The sequence below is a fragment of the Hylaeus anthracinus genome, unplaced genomic scaffold (genome assembly GCF_026225885.1).
Source record: "Hylaeus anthracinus isolate JK02 unplaced genomic scaffold, UHH_iyHylAnth1.0_haploid 11994, whole genome shotgun sequence".
NCBI lineage: Eukaryota > Metazoa > Arthropoda > Insecta > Hymenoptera > Colletidae > Hylaeus > Hylaeus anthracinus.
Window position 1 is genome coordinate 7,491,764 of NW_026534341.1, and position 19,602 is coordinate 7,511,365.

General features: G+C 47.6%; 2 protein-coding genes across 2 annotated transcripts in view; both read left to right on the plus strand.

The window, feature by feature from the left end:
- LOC128888929 (homeotic protein Sex combs reduced) overlaps positions 1 to 19,602 on the plus strand; it is a 252,696-nt gene that overhangs the window by 70,594 nt on the left and 162,500 nt on the right. The gene's annotated exons all lie outside the window — the stretch shown is intronic.
- LOC128888924 (homeobox protein Hox-A4) lies at positions 8,564 to 17,678 on the plus strand. Its single transcript, XM_054146145.1, has 2 exons — positions 8,564 to 10,414; positions 14,099 to 17,678. Exons 1-2 carry the CDS (start codon positions 9,502 to 9,504, stop codon positions 14,776 to 14,778), a joined length of 1,593 nt encoding a protein of 530 aa, XP_054002120.1. The 5' UTR covers positions 8,564 to 9,501; the 3' UTR covers positions 14,779 to 17,678.

The window sequence follows — 19,602 nt, forward strand, 5'->3', positions numbered from 1 at the left end:
GTTTAAAGAGTCCCGTCCGGCTCTACGGAGAAGTGGATGGATCATCGTGACTGTTCTCGATCCCAGTCGAACGTTCCCGTGAACCCTGCGGAAATTTGCCTCTGCTTCTTCCCCCGTTTGGGATCTAGGTCGCCCATAATTCCTGTAAAAAATTGTGTGCAAGGAAATAGCAAGGAGATTTTGTAATTTGGATTTGCGTGCGTTAAGCGTTTGGAATTGGTTTTATGCGATTTCATTTTTATACGGTATGTGAAAATAATATGATACTGTACATTTGAATCCTTATCTACCACACAAAAATAGGTTTGACTCTTGTACATCTTTGTACCGTCACCCTTACTTTAAACAAAGATTCGCAATCAGCACTTTCCACGGTAGATGGAAAAGTCAGATAAACGATTCACCCGTAACGTGTGGAGGAAGGTGTAGGTAGGAAAATGGAAGAAAGGGTTGAAGAGAAGATAGGCAAATGGACTTTCTTCCTGCGCGGTCTCAGAATTTGAATAATTTACTGCTCGTAAATAATGACGATTGTAATCAACCGGAACGAGACCTCATTGTGGCATCATCGGTAGCCTACAGTGCTCGCAGGAGAATGGCGGCGGCCGGCGGATCGGAGGACATGGTCGAGGTCTCGGTAGCCTGCAGCCAGCCCGTGCCAGCCAAAGGGTTGCGAACGTTGATTTATTACCGTGCGAATCGAATTTTTTCTTAGAGAAGAAAGTATTCGCAAGAGACGCCTTGCGGCGGGTGGTATGTTCAGCAGACGGCGAGGAACGAAATGGGAAAATGGGTCAAAGAAATTTTTGACATCCACTGAAAATCTGCCGTTGCCTTCTTTGAAACTTCTTTCTGATTTGTATATTAGCTTTCTTGTAACGGACATCAATACAGAATTAATTATTATCATTAACCCTTTCAAGTCTGGCGCCCACACTTGAGGACGCAAAATTACTACACATAAAACCGACAGATTTAGGCTGAATGTCCTTATACACACGAAGAAAGACCAGTTTTCCTCGAAAACTACACTATTAGGTTTTTTTTTATTTTTCCCATACTAATTTTAGTTTAAGTTAACCCTAAAAATTAAATTACATTAGTACGAGAAAAGAATAATTCAGGGTTAAGATAGTCGTCTGTAGGACAATCTATGATTCTCTTCCCATTGATTTTGCGAACAAGTTTACCTCCAAAGGTGATGCCCAAGATTCTCCGAGATGAGTTATTTAGCGACTCTCGATACCGTACACCGATTGCATTCGCACTCGAAAAGACTTCCGTTGCGCGTTCGAGGTCCCCAGCAAGATAAAGATCACGCACCTACCGCGAGTACGAAAGACGGAATGAAAGATAGCGGTACTGCTTACGGAGGGTTATTGTGCGCCCATCGGTTACGGCTCATCAGCTGCTGTAACTTCTATCTTCGCCTGGAGGAGGATCGAAGGTCCCAAGGCGCCAACTATGTCCTGTTCCGCCTTCGTCATGTTTCCCACCTTCCTCCACGCTTGTCCGTACCTTCTATTCTATTCAGCCGCATCCTCTGATTGCTGTAAATCTTCAAATTACCAATAAATACCACAAATTGGTAGTCTCGTGCTCCTCGAAGGACGGAGAGGACTCCTGGTCCCTGGTGGCTCGTAAACTCTGCGAGGATTTTTTTCTACGGCTCTCTGTTGCGTGTTCTCTCTGTTTGACTTTTGTTACTCCGTGGGCGCGACCAAGGTTGCAGGTATTTTTGAAAGGTCCGTTTATTGGGAGGCAGGAAACATTCCTTTTCAGAGAAAATGGTAATTTGATGCGGTCAGGACGTGGCACTTTTAGTGGATCGTTTGACAAATAGGAAACGAGTATGTCTGTACGAGCTGTTAGAATACTTGGGAGGATAAAACAATACTTTGAGTCGTCGTTAAAGGAAAATTGAAAGCTACTTTTTATAGTAGAGATAATTGTCCAAGGGGTCACAGACAATGATCTTATTGCGACGTTCTTTTTTATAGTACGAATGATTGAACCAGAAAAACTGACGATAATACGTTTTTACGTCTACTATCGACAATCATTCTTACATAACGCTCCCTACGAGGCTGTCAAGCGATACGTGTAACTTACCTGCGCGAGAGACGCGCACGGTTTAATTCGGGACCATTAGCGCGCGGCGAATCGATTGCGATTTTCTATCGGCCGGTGCAGGCTTTTTGAAAAATGAGACGCTCTCCGGCTCTCAAAAGTGGTCCTAAAACGCTTGAAAAAATGCCGACAATGTGAATCCATTAATCTTGGCAGCTCGCGGTGCCGTCAGCTCTTTCTTCCTTTCTCTCTATCTTGCTCCCTGGACCAGCGTTGCCTCCAGGACATCCCTTTGCACTTACCCCCTGGAACAACAACGCTTTTCCAGAAGGTTGTGCCTTCGGGAACGATTTACTCTCGTGTCGCGTTGCGTGTGACAGTGTGTTTGCCTTCGACGTTCCTCTACGAATTTAGGGAACCCGTCATGAAACTCGGAGCGCCGCGGAACTCATCGAAGGACGATGGTAAATTATTATTCGGTGCATCGAAGTCATCTGGTTAAGCTTCCGCGAGAAGGCAGAAGCACGGTTCAGACACTCGACACGATTACGCAGCAATAACCTCTTTACCTCCTTTCCTCGTTTCCTTCTAGGCTCTAGATCTTTAGCCTCTATAGTTCTGTATCAAGACCAGAAAGTGTTAAGACATTACATTCTTCCATCCTTTTGTTCTTCTTCTTAAGGGTACTCGGGTGCCAATGTTTTGTAGCATTAGCCGTCTCTTTCCCCCCACAACCGAGCAGGGAGACTTCCATTCCACTCGTGCTTCCGGTTCACGGCTGAAAAACGCGTCTCGAGGATCCTCGAGGACCTTGGCAGAACCGCAGGCGACGCAGGAAATCGCAGTAGGTCGTTCGAAAGCAATTAGCCCCGTGAACGTTTCTGGGTTGGCGTCTCCGTTCGAGGGCCCTTTGCGAACAATGCGGCAGCGTTTTCGGTGTATGCAAACTGTCTTCCAGAAGACGAGAGGGCGAAGGGCGTCGAATGGTAATTGTCCAGGTCACGGATGCTGCTCGACCTTAACCCAGTTACCTCCTTCTTTCATCTGCTTCGGGCGGTAATCAGCGTCCAAGGGACGTTTACACGCCTCGCCCTTCGTTGGCAATTTTCCTGCTGACGTTTGGGAAATGATTGACGGTCTTCGGTTCTTCAGCTACGCTTGCTTCGACCTTCCGATCTTTAATCTCCGACAACTATGTCACCCTGTTATCTGTGGGCTCTGTTAGACATTCATGAGACAATCGACTTTCTTTCGCAACGACTGTGGAGATCCTAGTCCGAAAGGTAGTGAATATTTTTTCACGTCATTTGATGAATGTACAGTGCATCTATCTGCCGACCAAATGTAGGTGGGTTAAGCGTGGGTGTCCGGTCAAAGTAGAGGAAAAAACCAATGCACTTACATCAAATGATGGAAGCTAAAATTTTCTGTACTAATTATTCAATTCACAAAAAGTAGAAAAATCGCTGTCTGCCATCGATTTAACATGCCTCGTCCACGGAATTTTTAACCACCTCTATCACAGGTTTAGTAACGGTCACGCAACGGAAAATCGATGCCACGAGAGAGCCTCGACGTGTGATGTTAGAAGTCCACTTGATAGTAACTATCTAGCTTCTTCAGACTTCAGGGTCTCCATAGAGACAGTTGCCTCGACACTTGTACACTCGGTTGTCACGTTTCTGGATGAAGCTTACTCTCAATGTTGAATTCACTAGTAACTCATCGCCCGACATACTGATTTTTAACACTGCCAACTTATCTGCTACGAACAACAGCACGAGTGAGTCCTAAGCACAGAACGCACCTTGGCGGGGAAACACGGGCGACGAAGCTTCTGTGCTTGCTCGAGGAAGGATGTCACGACGGCCGAGAGGAGGATCGTCGCTAACGACTCCGCGAGTCGGCCGCGAAAGGTGATGAATCACTTTTACGACTCGCTCGGCTATTCTTCCTCGTCCGAGGAGCCCGACTGTCGACGTAAGCCGCTATAAACGCGGCTTTTTCTCCCGGGCTGAGCCCAGGACTTCTTTGAGCGCGTCGCCGGAAGAGTCTGGCCAGTGCACGCAAATTGCTTTCAAGCGGCGATGTCAGGTGGTAATTGCTCGCGGGTCGCGGTTCAGGGGTCGCGTTAACGTCGTTACCTTCTCCACGTAGACTGATAATTACCGCACTCCCGGGCCCGTTTTTCTTTCGTTTTTCCTCGCGTGGCGCGCAAGTGGAACTACTGTTGATCGAGCAGCTGAGACTTTCACTCGACGTTTGCTCCGAGGATGGATCCTTGTGTTTGCGGACGTCACCGACTTGTTCCGATGCTGTCGTCGGTCCGCTAGGCTTCTTGTTCGTCCCGAGTAAAAACACGTGTTCCTCTTGTCGCCCTGGCTTGCTCAAACACGCTCTTCGAGAGCTTGATTGCGTCTTTCAACGGGCTGCGACGATTCCGTGACTCGAAGCATGCTCGGCTGTTAGGAGCTGACGTTACTCAGTCAACGCTCCGTGCATCCTGCACGCTTTTTGTACGAGCCGTTGATGCGAGATGATCGTGACTTTGTGGTCTGTTGATTCGAAAACATTGAAACGTATACTTTCGTGTATATAACTTTCAATTAGTTAGGAATGTAAACGGAATCTTTTGTTTTTGCTGGAATACCAGAGGCACACGAAACGACCAGCTTCACCAGTAGTTTTCACCTATCTCTATTTACGCTGACCTAGTTGAGCACTCTAAATTTTACGAACGCATCCTTAAGATTAAACCAGGTCTCATTGTAATGCAATTTGAAATCCATTAAACTTTCCTTGGCCTGGATACTTGCAGATACGCTGTTATTGAGGAACTAATGAAACTCGACGGAAGACTCGACGACTTCCTTTGTCGGTAAGTTTACATCTGTTTCGAAACGAGGTCGATTATATGTTATTAAAGCGACGTCGATGCCCGACAACTGTTCCCTAGCTCGTTTTTAGTATCACTCGATATTACATTCTCGCGTGAACCGCGTGTTATTGGTTTTCAGGATGGAAACACCGGTGATGGAAGGATCGAAGAGCGACAGACCTTTCGAAGGTCGAGCTCGATAGGGTTTCAGAGGTGCACAGGGGTGTCCCCAAGAGGACGCAGCCTCCCTTTTCACGTCGACAAACACGAGATCGTGATTCAGCAAATAGAATCTCCGGAGACTCGTGCTTTTCGCCTCGAACGGATCCGCTGCCAACACCTTGACGCAAAATACACGCGAGAATGGCCGAGATCTATCATAAATTCGAAAACTCCGAGAAGCAAGCGTGACTTCCACCGTGAACCGGATCGAATCTCGCTAGAATCTCTTTCGCGAGTTCCCAAATATTTTGAATATTCTGGATCGATCGATCCCCAAGGATCAGGTCTTCGCGGACCTTTTAGAAAATATTTTCACCGCTATTTAATATCGATTGGCGAAAGCGTCGTTTCCAAAACTATCGGAACTAACCCAAACCTAACCCATATTTGTTCAACTCCTTCGATTTGTATATCGCAAACGTTTTCATACGATCCAGCCTAAAGATTACGAATACCGAAGTAACTCTGTTCCAAGTCCCTCCCCAAAAAGCTTCAGTCGTGTCACGAACGATCAACAAGTAAAGCGTAGCACGGAACGCCGGTAATAAAGCGATGAAAGTGATAAATCGCGATGGTTCCAACCCACCCCCTCCGGGCCAAGCAGCGTATTGCGTTATTAAAACTTTACTAATGGTCGATAATAAGCAGCCGCTCGGCCGAGTTTGATATTAAATCGTAAACTACTACGTTCCCATTTATCATTATCACGGCGGAACTCGGCGTCCCGCGACTCTTTCGCGTCTCGACGCCAGTCGGGGAATTCCAGCCAAACGGGTTTCCACGGGAAAGCGTTCCGACAGCGGAGGATGATTCTTTCGCAACGCGGGCAAAAACAGCCGTGATTGCCTGCGAGTGTGCTTTCGCATAACTGTCTCTTCGATTCGCGTCGCTGAATTTCATCGAAAATCGAGACGTGCGACTTTTCTCCCAACGAGACCACTACTGGGTGGATTATGTTAGGTCGTAGCAACAATCGCAACAGAACCACCCCTTAATTTCAGCGATCCTGGCGCACTGGATGTCCCCAGAAGGGACAACCATAGCAGGGAACACGTGGTGGGACCAGACTTGGGTCTCATGGGCGATCTCGCGGTAATCGTCATTCGGGAGATCGCATCGTTTCGGTAGCGAGAAGAGGGACGGGGAAAAAGAAAGAGAGGGGAATCGTCGTTGACGAGGCACGGTCTCCGGGCTGTAGGGGTGGCAGTGGGTGTAAAAGGAGGGTGTCATGCCGGCTCGCCGGGAAAAGTGATTGATCGTGTTTCGCCGGAAGAGAAGAGGAGCGGCGAAGACTCGAGCGGAATCAGGGGAGGGAAGAGACGCGGGTGAAAGACGGAGAAAGAAGCGGTAGCCAGAAGACGCTGGGACAGGGCTGAAGAAGAGGAAGAAAGATGAAAGTCCGCGAAGCGTGGACCCCGATAGAGACGGAGAGGCTGAGCCGCAAAACGAGGAGACAACGTCCGTCCCATCCTCTCCGATCGCGCTTCGCGTCGCCTGCGTCATCCGCATGGCCCCTTCAACCCCCTCGCAGATTCCACTCGACGCCGCGCGTCCCCTTCTGCTAGGGGCCGGCATGGAGTGGCCATAAGAAAAATAGAAATAACCAACAGCCTCGTCGTATCCCTCCCTAGCGAAAAACAGAGTCCGGAGAGCTCGCGGAAAAACCAGCGACCAGCTCTCAACGTCCGCTCAATTGCCGCTCCATCCTGTTCGTCCGAAGTTCGGCGTTCTTCTGCGAACACTCGTTGCCCCGGGAAATATTGCGACGCTGGCTTTATCGTCACCCTTGCGACTGGACCGACAATATTGCCTTCCTGTAACACATTCGGGGTTTCATCTCGAGCGCGGATATCTTGGGAGCTTTGGTCTTAGAGGACGGTTCATCTCTGCGTCTCGACAGAGGATTTAGAGGTGCTCGATATACTTATTCATGTTGGCGAAGTAGTTACTTGAAATGGAACTACTCACATCACACAACTATTTCAATCGAAAATACTCATTATGAACATATCGTATTTACTTTCATCCTCTGTCCTTACACTTCATCGACAGTCTGAAGTCCTCTTCCTAGACCTCAGAAGTTCACTTCCACAAAAGTTCAAGGACCACTACCACACGTACTTTCATCCTGTCCTTATCCCTCATAGACAGTCTGAAGTCCTCTTCCTAAACCTCAGAAGTCAACTTCTACGAAAGTCTCAAAGAACCACTCTTCCAATTTTCCGGTACCGTTGCGCGACTATCTGCTACCAACATCGTCGGCACTCCTAAGCACCGTAGGCAACGATTGCTCCTGGACTCGAAGACATTCTCGAGGAATAGGATCACCGAGTCACCGCGAAGAGTAAAAGTAAAATACGGATCGTCTTGCCGAGTCGTTTGTCGACCGAAGCTCAGCGCGGCGCATTGTCGTGCCGCGGCAAAACAGAGTGAGTGTGCTCTTTGTATAATGACTCGGCGCTTTATATGCTTTGCTCCGCGCAGCTGATCGCAAGTAGGCGTACTTGACCGAGTGCAGACCGAGACACTTGTGGAGCACTGATATAAACACACCGCGAAAGAACGTCGGTGCCATTACTTTCAATTTGAGGCCGCATCGAGGCGTCTTACGTAATAAGCACGCAAAAGAGGTGGCGTTAAAATGCTCATGGCGCAGTGCAATAGAAAGTCGTTGTGCCCGTAAATCGCAAATGCTTCGAGTATTGATTAGGCTGATTCCGCGCACCGTTGCGACTCTCGATTATTATCTATGATCTAATTAAGGGTTGTTTGGGGACAAGATTGTTCAGAAACTCGGTGTTAGCAGATCTGGAGGAAATGATATCTGCGGGCAACTAAGTCGAGAATAGGGAACGATGACGCTATCCTCGACTTAAGTACCCGCATGCATGATTTCCTGTACGAAACGAAAGACTGAAATGGATATACTCTAACGAGACCTCCCTGTTTTCTATTTTCATATTATATCTATTGCATTTTGATTGTTCTTGATCCGACGGAAGAAACAGGTCTGTCCCTCGATTGTCATCGCGATATGGTTTAACCCCAGCCGCGCGATCTCAATAAAGTCCAGGGCGATCGGCGACGTTTCAGCGAGCATTGACCACGATGCTAAGATGGATTTCAGAAGGATGGAGGCGGGTTAAGGAGATCCGTAGGAGTGACTATACGGTTCTAGGTAGTACCCTCGAGTATGGCCCCATAAGGGCACAGGATCCACGGTTTCCGTGGCAGGGGTTGGTCTCGTGGTTCCAAAGAGTGGGGCTGGTCGGCGGGAGAGCAAGCGGAGCGACGAGGAGAGGGGCTGTCCCGACTCTCCGCAACGGCTCAAAGCCAGCCGGCCTCGTCGAACCTGGAGGGAGTTAGGAACAGGCCGGAGTTGCCAGACGAGTTTCTGCCGAGGCAGGACGAGCTCACTTTCATGGCTCTCTGACAGCTTGGTCGGTCGACGGGATTCCGTTCGTCGGGAGAAGTCGCTCCGACGGACCAGTGCGCGGTGAACTGAGAATCTAATCGAATCGCGGACAAGTGTTGGTGATCGAAACGTCATCGAGATAGACGCCTCCCTCGCGAGCCCCAAGTTGGACTATTTCGGGGACAGAGCGCGCTAATAACCGGTGACATTTTTCACAAGTTTCGCGTACCTGTCATCGATCGGAGAGTTCGCAGTGTCGAGGTGAAAAGGAGTCCAAGGGATATCGAATTTCCGCGAACGGGTGCGCAGCGGAATTGGTGACAGTCGGTTTCGGAGCAAACACGGAGGAAGAAGTTGGTGCACCTGCCGCAGTGGTTCTCGTGGCGCCACTCACGTGTTGCATGCGTGCCGCGTTATCCATCATGGTCGCGGACCTGGAGCAGCTCTGATTGGTCGGAGCCGCGGTCACGTGGTATGGTAATTGGGCTTTGGTGGGCGGGAAGGAGCGAACGAGGCCGCGGAGCTTCGTGGAAGATCGCAAAAGTGGCGGAAGGAGAGGAGAGGACAAGCAGCTGTCCACCGGGAGTCTGCTGCTCTCCGTGGTCTCGCTCTTTTCGCTCGTTTTCTCTTCTCCCCCTATCTTTCTCCTTTTTCCGCCTTCTCCGTCTTGGTGCACCCTTTCCCCTCCGGCGGAAAAAGTCACCCTGTTCGGTTCGCGGGGCCGGGGGAGAGGGATGTCGGCCACGGGCCAGAGTGCAGTGCGGTGTGTACGCTTCCAACAATGAATATTAACATGGAACCGTGAGACTCTATGAACTGACATTGTCGAAAAGGAACAGTGACCGTCGTCGATACGAGTGACCCGTCGCGAAACGATATCGGTATAGGTGTGCCGCGAACAGGACCCGTCGCAAAGATGAGTTCGTTCCTGATGAATCCATCCGCCGGCGGTGGATATCATCATCACCAGCATCAGCAAGCGGCAGGCGCTCATCACTTGGCGGCTACGTCCGTGATGGTAGACCCGAAGTTTCCACCCAGCGAGGAGTACAGCCAGAGTAATTATATTCCGTCAACCGGAGCGGACTTCTTTCCCGCCAGCGGGGGCGGTCATCACCTGAATCACCCGCAGTCTCATCAGTTGCAGTACGGCTACCATCAGCACCATCATCAGGCGGCGTCAACTCCGTACGGGGCGTCATCCGCCGTCCAGTTGAACGGCGGTTACGCCGGCTACGGCGGCTATTACGGCCCGCATCATCCTCATCACCAAGTGCACGCCGTTCACCATGCCAGCCTGCATCCTCATCACCACGCGGTGGGCGCCCTGGCGATGCCGCCGGAGGCCCAACAGCCGCCTCTCACGTGTCCATCCTCTATGCAGAATCAGCAACCCCAGCAGCAACCACCTGTGTCCGCGTCCACTGTCCTCGGCTCTACTCCTCTGTCGCCCGGCATCATGCAGAATCACGTGCAACCGCCGGACAGCCTTCAGCATCATCAGCAACAGAGTCAACAACCGCCGCCCCACGAAACGAACGCTTGCAGCCCCGCCAATCCCGGTCAATTGCATCGAGACAATTCCCCGGATCTTCAGCAGCAACCGACGCCCGCCCAACAGTCTCAGCATATACAGAACGCACAGCAGCAACAACAGAGCCAACAACAGTCGCAGCATCACGTGGACGACGGTTCCGATCAAGACGACATGGAGGATGATCAGATGATGGACGGATCGCCTGGTATGATGGAGGAGGACGACGACGACGAGGAGAACGGGGATCGTGTGATTTATCCGTGGATGAAGAAGATTCACGTTGCTGGCGTCGGTGAGTTGAGACATTGAAAGTAGACCGTTATCGATGGGAATGAAAGATTGGAAATTCGTCGTCGCGTCTTGGACCAATTTCGATGCTGGCTTGATCGTTTAAGAATGTTTCAGGTATTAACCCTTAGAAAGGCGACTTGGAAGCGCTTGTCTTCGTTTATCTTAGATTTCATTGAATCTTGAACTGTTCGTAGCGATCATAAATAGCTTCCTAAGCTGTAAACTGGTGCAATTTGGAATAGTAGTAAGACACTTTGCCTCCACGTAGAAGATTTAGTCATTTAAAATGTCAACCATCTGCAACAATACTGTCGTCGAATGCAAAGGGTTAATAACTGAGCGTTTCAAAAACTGTGTTCCAATTTTATAGTTGGAGAACAAGGTGGACTGTTTCGGTAGTTGCCCGTCGGAACTCTACCTACAGATGAATTAGGCCCTATTTTTTAAAAACCACTCCATGCTCCGATTAATCTACCGTATCACTTCGTCTTGGCATCGATTCTAGCCGCGGCACCCATCAATTTCTACACTCAATTTTAATAAAAGACGCACACCTGAATGTAATTTCACGGTGCACTTTGACGATCTACGACAAACCCTCAAATACCGCTACTCCGATGATTCGATTTCGGACCTTTGACAGTGGAAATATGAGCTAAACGTGTAAGGTGCGCAACAAAAGAATAAGGCGGGTATCGTAGCAAGGTTTACCTGTGAAACTAATACATCGTGGCCGCAAGGTGACGCGTTACAGAGGCGCTCGAAGACTGATGAGGTGCAATTTATCGTTGCACCTTCCGATCACCTGCGAGAGATTTTAGAAGCTCGACACTTTACAAGCTATTCGGCTACGCCTAACGTCCGCTATTCTTCGTCCCCTAAACACCGATCTACCAACAAGTTTGAAAAGCGATTCCGAACACACGAGTGAAACAAATTTCTAGGAGTATGTTTCAGGTGGCGCAAAGTGTCTTTGCTACGAAAAGGAACCTTTACTCTGATTCGTTGTCGAAGCATCTAACCTGTTACTGTTTCGACGTTTACAGGTGGCCTGATTCTCGAATTTGAAATAGAATGCTAAGAAAGCATTTCGATTTGCTGGTAGATACCAGAAAAAAAGGACTCGAGTGCAATGGGTTAATATCTTAGGGCACAGGGGATGAAGAGAGGGTATGCAAAGAGTCATTACGAAAGGTATAAAGGAAGATACTCGTTCACATTTTACGGATCGATCAGCAAACAACGATATACGTGACACACGAGCCAGAAATAATGTTCATTGAAAACACGTCGATAAGAATGGCGCGGATGAAACACGGTTCGAGCGTTCCAGTAGGCGTTTCGCAGAAGGATTATGGATCTTCAAAGGAAATTTTTGCAACGTAATATCCTTCAGAATTGGGCTGCCTTTGCAGCCTCAAAATTCTATTCGGTTTTGACCAAGGGGAAACTGCTGTTCATTCCAGCTTGCAACTATTTCTTTTGAGCCCGTTCTACCGGGGATACGATCTCCGAAAAGCCGAATGTCATAATTCATATTTTCAGGTAACAAAAAATAACGTCCGTGAAAGAAACATGGCCCACCGTTCGTGAAATAAGCTTTTCAAGCCCCGATTCAACCATGTTTTTCTCTTTCAAAGTTTCTTCTTCGAAAAACTTTGGTAGTATTTCGATTTACACCTTTAATTAGCTTTATTTTTTCCACGAGTTTAAGTGTAAGGCATCATAAATTTGACGTTTTCAAATAAATGTTCCATTAAGAATATCTACATGCACAGGCTTTACACATGTATATATTTATAATAAAAATTTATTTGAAAACATGAAACTTGACATTTAATTTAGACTTTCTTGAATAGATATAGGAAGTACGACTACTTACGAGACTGACTGTATATATTCAATCCACTACGGCCAATTCCATTGCCATGTGTATAGGATTTAAAGGTTTTCTGACTTCTTTCCTCTTCCACGTCTCACGTTCTCCTCTCTCAAACGATTTTCTGGTCCGTCGATGTCGAGACACGCGATGACACGTATTCAATAATTTTCCCGTGGAGTATCATCGGGTTTTGGCAAATAAGAGACAGTGGTCAGGAACAATGATTGGTCTAGAATTCTCAGTTGGATGTCCATCGGTTCTAAAGTCTGGTATGCGTGTCCGTCGGGCTGTCGGGGACTGCAATATCTCCCCTCTGGATGTCGAGGTTCACCGGACGCCGCTGTTAGGATGGGCTTCCCGAGACCGTCGGTCAGCATTGGAATGGAATGTGTCTGCACAGATTCGAAACTGAACTCGCTCCCATGTTTCCTCTATCGAGTCCTTCGGACCACCAAGGAACGCTTCTAGCGTGCCACACGAGGATTGACGTTGTTTGATACGACCGTGAATCGACGCACGAATCTCTCTTCGTGAGTCGCTTTATCCGCTTGACAAGTTGGTGTAGCGACGAACGGGACACGACTATGGTTTCTCGTAGGACATTTGTTAGAGTCTTCAGATAGCGATACGGCAAGATACGCAGCGAATCAGAAGTAATATTATGAAACCGTGAACCAGAGTATGACAAGCGAGACGATACAACAGACGAGTCGAATCGACGATTCGGAAGCAAACTTTAAACGAACGTCGAACGTTCCGCGTTACCTTTGCACTTCGTCTGATATCTTGGCAAGTAAAAAATGATTATCAGGATCTGATAATGATACGGCAACATCGATAGGCACGAGGCTCGTTCACGTTAACATCTGATAACGAAACAGACTTCAAGGAATAACGACAAAATTTTATTTGCCATGCGATGCTTGATCGATGCCAATTAATATCCACGCGATACGTGTACGTTATCGTTTTCTGAATCTTTCCGATTGGTAAAAATCGCCCTCCGTAATCGTCGTTCAAGTTCGACAACTATCGAACAGATCGGCCTTGGAATATTGGTCCGTCGATTGTGAAATGTAGAGCCGGTTATTATTACGCCTCGCTGATAGTGTACGTGACGTTTCTCTTCATCTGTTCCAATCGGCGATCGTTTGCTCCGCAGCATCGACTTCTTGCTCGATGACGGTGACACGACGATCGCATTCGGTCGCTTTGAGAGTATTGACACTGGTGCAAGGTCCGCGATACGGTTGCGACATGAGAAACTCGTTCTTCTAGTGATTCGTATTGTAGAATAAGCAAACGTAATCTCAAACCTTTTTCTACCTCCATCCCCTCTAGTACACTAATAAGCAGGATTAACACTAATCTTAAAGACACTTTTTTTGGTTAAATGCAAAAATATTTAACGTGGAATTGAAATGAATTCATATATGATATACAAGAACTGCGTACAAAAATTTGATATCGGTCATTTGACCGGTCGTGGTAGGTTTAATTTCAAGTGCTTTCCAAATAAAAAATTAGCATCTATCATAGATTCGACGACATTTTCCGTTCCGAAAGTTCTCTTGAACTCGAACAATTGTCGCTACCCTAAAGCACGCAATCTTCCATTATCGTTCACCCTGTATCTCATCAGCCAAATTTAGCCAATCCTCCGTATGACGTCATTCGAGGCGCCGCGCTCCGACGCCAAACGCACTCACGTCCCGACGGTCAATTTTGTCGCTGTGACCCCTGCGCAGCCCGAGACCAAAGCAAACGACTAACCCAGACCGATCTCTGTTTCGTTCGTTGCAGCAAACGGCTCGTACCAGCCGGGGATGGAGCCGAAGCGACAGAGGACCGCGTACACGAGGCACCAGATCCTCGAGCTGGAGAAGGAATTCCATTACAATAGGTACCTGACGAGACGGCGACGGATCGAGATCGCTCATACCCTGGTCCTGTCCGAGCGACAGATAAAGATCTGGTTCCAGAACCGTCGCATGAAGTGGAAGAAGGACAACAAGCTGCCGAACACGAAGAACGTCCGCAGGAAGAACGCGAACGGCCAGGCGGCGCCGTCCGCGAAACCGTCCAAGACCACCGCCTCGAGGACGAAGTTGCCCACCGGGAACAACAACAATCAGAGGAAGAACAACAACAACTCGCCGTCCAGCGGTATCGACAGCAGCATGGACTCCAACGTCGGCCTGGACATGGACGTCCACGCGGTGAACGCTGCTCTTCCGCATACGAACGTGGTCCATCCGAGCTTCCAAGGTCACCCGCATCCGCTGGCCCATCTTCAAGCGCAGCTGAGTCATCATCACGTGAGCGGGATGATGGAGGGCCCCACGGGAGGGCCGTTGGGACACATAGGCACCGGAAGTATCAGTCCTCTCGCGCCGGCGACCAGTCCGTCAGGACTGTCGCAGGTCTCAGCGCCTATCCCGCCACCGGCGATAAAGTCCGACTATGGCCTGACGGCGCTGTAACATCATGGGGAACCAGACTGCTCCAGACTATCGCGTTTTCACGGAAGATTCGTCACTGTTGGCTTCTAGAGTCGTTTCGACTCTACCTGGCACGATAGACACAGTACCGCTTCGAAGAGATAAAAGTGTGGCGATCATTGCGACCCACTGTTAGCTCAAAGACATAGGAGAGAGCATTGAAGAGGAAGAACTATGACGAGTTTGGATCGTCCACTATGATTTTTAGGTGCCGGTCTGACTGGTCAATAAGATTCTGCACAAGTTGAGCTACCGATCAACTCTATCACTGTGCAAAACCTCTTTGACCAGTCAGACTTGCATCTAAGGATGTTTTGTTCCAAGTAATTGCGTGATGAATGATTCATCAGTTTAAAAGAAGATCGTCGGGATACTTAGATGACGGAAATAGCAGCCACGACATAAACTACTGGACGATTGCAATCGTCAGCGGCTAGCAACGACGAATCCTGTGTCTCGCGATACTCCAACATGAAGTACCATGGTCTAGGACCTGAATTGGCGCGGATTGATATTCTCTGATGAGATTCCACGGTGATTTGAATACGCAAAGGATGGCCTGCAGCTTCCACCCGATTCTTCGCACGACGGACTGGTCGAAGACTCCTCTTATTTTCAGCGTAAGAGTCACTGATCCTTCCAGTTTCTCAGACTCGTCGCGAGGTCCTTCAGAATTTGCCGAAGTAGTTTAACCGAAATCGTGGAGTATTCGAAGACCGAGCGACGAAACGGTGAGAGAATAAACTGCTAGGCGTTCTCGAGTGAGAAAAATTTGGAACTCGGTGACTTGGTGAGGATTCACAGTTCAGAGGTGTGTGAAAAGCAGTGAAAAATGACTCGAGACTCTGTGAACGGGTGACCAGCCTCTCTTTGCGTGTAACAATTGTTCGGTGAGTGACTGCTGATTGTAATTCTAAGTTTCTTATTACGATTAACGGGATTGAGAATAATGCTTGCCAAATTGTAGAAATAAATGAAAACGACGATAGGAGTACCCATGCGTGTTCTCGATAAGCCTCGGCCTCGTCCTATCGTCGTTTGTATTTGTTTTGAGTTGAGCAATATTTTAGCGTTACTCGAGCCAGTTTGGTGAGTCGAGGTAGCCCGATATTTCACTCCGCGCGATTAGAGTCCCGAACCGTCGAAAGTAAATAGAGTCCCTCGATCTTCCCAAGAACGTTCGGCCATGACTTTTCGTTTGTCGAATGCTGTGATCCGATAAGTAATCACCCCCCGCAATCTAAACGATTCCCAGTTCGTAGAGGAAGTCTCGCCGGTACGAAGCGACAAAAGGAAATCAATGTTCCGCGATACTGTACATAGAAACACCTGGACACGTGCGTGTGTGTGTGTGTATATAGTCGTGTAAAGAAAGTCTTATTGCTATTGTGATTAAAATGCATCGTATTTCGTATGTTATTACGTGAGTGTGCGGTCTTGACGTTTTAAGAGTTCGAGAAAGGACTGTCCCGATGTTGTGAAGCGCTCGATCACGATTCAGCCAGCAAGTAGTTTGATATTGTTCAGAGATGGGTGGAATTTAATTCCATACAATGATTCATTCGATCGAACATCTGTAGAGGCAATGTTTCACTTGTTCAAAGTAAATTATAATTTCAATGTATGATTTGAGTTCAAATTGTTTTTTAACGAATGTGTCTTTTATTTGTCACTTGAGATTCGTATCTAGGCAAGAGGTTTGCCTATCTCTGACGCTGAAAGAGTTTACACGTAGTAAAATGAGGCGTGAGAACGTCTATGAGAAAACCAGACAGAGGAACGGGGCTTGGGAGCGAAAAATAGAGCGGTAGAACGTTTGGCACTAGCTTCGACGCGGGTTTAGCCGCATTTCGATAAAAATAGAAGTCGGTAAGGTTCAATTTGTTGAAAATTTGGTTGGTACAATTCAACGATTCCGTTAATTTCGCTATTTGGATAATTGCTCTTCGCTTAGCGAGCGTTCTTTGCTAGATCTGAGCTCGTTGGTTCGCGCGAAGTAGATGTTTCCTGTCATTGTCAGACACGGCGCGTCGAGTACAGCCGTTGGGCGCAGAGTAATCTACGACTAGAATTACCGCGTAATCAGTTCCAATGATTTCTATGATTAATAAACGATCGGTAACCGTTGCTAACGATTAACAATTAATTGGTAATTATGATTAACGATTAACGAACAATCGGCAGCGATTAGCTCTGAAAGATTACAAAATATCGACTTACGATTACCGATTTGCCCCACGACTGTGAATAATTATTACAAAATTAAGCACAAAATCGATGTCCAACTCTAGAGGAAGATCGTCGTGGACGGGCACCATTTTCCCGTGTTTCGCGTTGCGGTTGGAAATAGAATCTGTGAGTAGCGTTCGTTCGCGTCACGAGCGCGCGTTGTAAATATTTCTCCGAGATACAATGTCTATTTTTATCGAGAAAGTATAAAGAACGACCAAGTTAGTTGTAAATGCTGGTACCGCGCCCTCGAACGGACAAACCGGAAGCTGTACCGCGGAGACGAGTAGCAATCAAACGATTAAATGCACAGAGTCGCTGTGACGATATACCAAAACGATATGTTTATCAGATTTAATATAGGAACGTAGAGGTACTAAGGATTATTAAGCGGCACGTTAATTCTAAAGAACGACAGACGGAATGCGAAAGGCGGTCCTAGCGTAATTTAGCGAGTTTAAGCAAACGAGCGCACGAGTTTACGAGAACGTTCTATTAAGTGTGACATTGTATTCCTTGATATTCTATCGATAATGTATATAGCCTGTACGATAAGAACCGTATTTGGGCACAGTCCGATGCTTATGTTTATATTGATCGTAGAGACCGATCAAATACAATCGTGAAGTAAATAAATCAATAAATAAATGTTTCGTAATTTACGATAATGCCGTGTTTCCTCCACGAAAAGTCACCCTCTTTGCTTTCCCCTCGAAATGGTCCCTGCAATTTTTATCCTAACTTAAACAATTCAAGAGATAGTTGAAAAATAGATGCCGTTTTTATGTAAATTCTCGACGGAAGGCCTGAACAGTGTAACGGAATGTTCCAATTTTCAAAAACCAAAGAATGGATATTTCAGATATTACAGGTTCGCTATCACGCGTATATTTATCTGTGTTTCGCGAAACGCATCGTTCACGCAGGAAACAAACGATAGGCAACGAGTCGAGGTAAACTTGTTACTTGACGGCGATGACAGTATCTCATTCTTATTACGTATGCAAAATTGTATGCATAAATTTACCGGTTATACAGTCTGCATAATAAATCATCTCCCTTCGAAGAGGAATACCTATTGCTGGATATTATATGAAAGAAATAGAAAGATAATACTGCTTATGAATCACGCTGATAAAACCGACCAATACGTAGCATTAGCTTTACCCTGTGAGTCCTGAACGATTTAATACAACTTTCCAGCGATTTTTTTTCAATGTCTGAAATGAGAACGCGCAGGGACCACCACACAGACCAATTTACCACAATTTACCACGATAACCGACAAACTTCCTTTCCATTGTGTCGACGTAAATTTAATTGGCTCGTCGCATCGATCCCCCGACGAGTTCATTGGACGAACGAAAACGGCCTCCGTGAAGCACATGTGTCGTCAGCGACGCGATAAAAAGAACAGCGAACAGTGGAATAGTACTTTGAAGATATTCAAACTAAAATGGAACACCCCGTGCATTTCCCATCGTAGATAAATTCTGCCAAATACACTGCAGCTGAAAATGTTCACGCCAGTGCAGTAGACCTCATCGAAAATTGCTCTGGACCGAACTTCGACATGATTGATCCCCAAGTGCATCAAACGAAGCATCGACTGTTTAACTTCACTCATAACGCGATGCTCGGTCATCAAACTCATTCAGATCTCGTCAAACACCGCGAGTCTATCTAGTTCATTAATTTCCGTTTTCGTTTCTCGTTTGGTTTACTTTTTAAAAAGTGAAACAGCTGAAAATTTTCGTCGGTATAAAAAATTCCCTCAGCTATGGTTGTCCTATCGATTATTATCGGGACTCGCCGCGATACATGCATTACTATAGCGGCGAGATAGTCGTGGCAGTGTCGCGAAGACATTCAATTCGAGCGTCTCCGAGCAATAGGGGTATCCCCGGCAGCCCCTCGGATCTCCACCGCCCACGCTCGTCCACGGATAACGTATACCCGTGTGTACTCGCGCCCATGCGTGTAGCGATGCCGCGGTTGCGCATGCGCGAGCACGTGCGTGATTGCCGCAGCCTGGCCTGGGGATATGCCGCAGCAGCCTCGAAAAGAAGGGTGGCACCCGGAAAGCGAATGAGGGGCCGTCTGCACGACCCTGCCCCCGCCCATGCAACCAGCAGCCCGGCCAACAGCCGAGATAACCTGCTACCACCCAGGTCCGAAAGTCTGCCTCGTTCGAATTCGCGATCACCGATGGAACATCGCCGTTTCGTGATTTTAGGATGATGGTGAACGTGACTGACCATGGAAACGTGACTGACCATGACACCAGCTTGGATGACTGGAAACTTTGAATCTCTTTTCGTAGATCGTCGTTGTGAATAGTGACTGAAAGTGAAGCGTCTGAAAGTGACTGTTGTCTAAATCGGTAAGAGTTCAGGAGTCCATTATAGATTACAAGGTTTTGGATTTCGAGACCTTGGTATTCGAGGCTTTGGATCTCGAGGCCTTGGTATTCAAGGCCTTTGTATTCGCTGCTTTAGATTTTCGAGGTCTTGGTATTCGAGGCCTTGCATTTCGAGGTCTTGGTATTCGAGGCCTTGGATTTCGAAACCTTAGTAT

Coding starts and splice junctions, on each gene's coding strand:
- LOC128888924 (XM_054146145.1), top strand. CDS start 9,502: ATGAGTTCGTTCCTGATGAATCCATCCGCCGGCGGTGGATATCATCAT. Junction 10,415..14,098: donor GATTCACGTTGCTGGCGTCG/GTGAGTTGAGAC, acceptor CGTTCGTTGCAG/CAAACGGCTCGTACCAGCCG.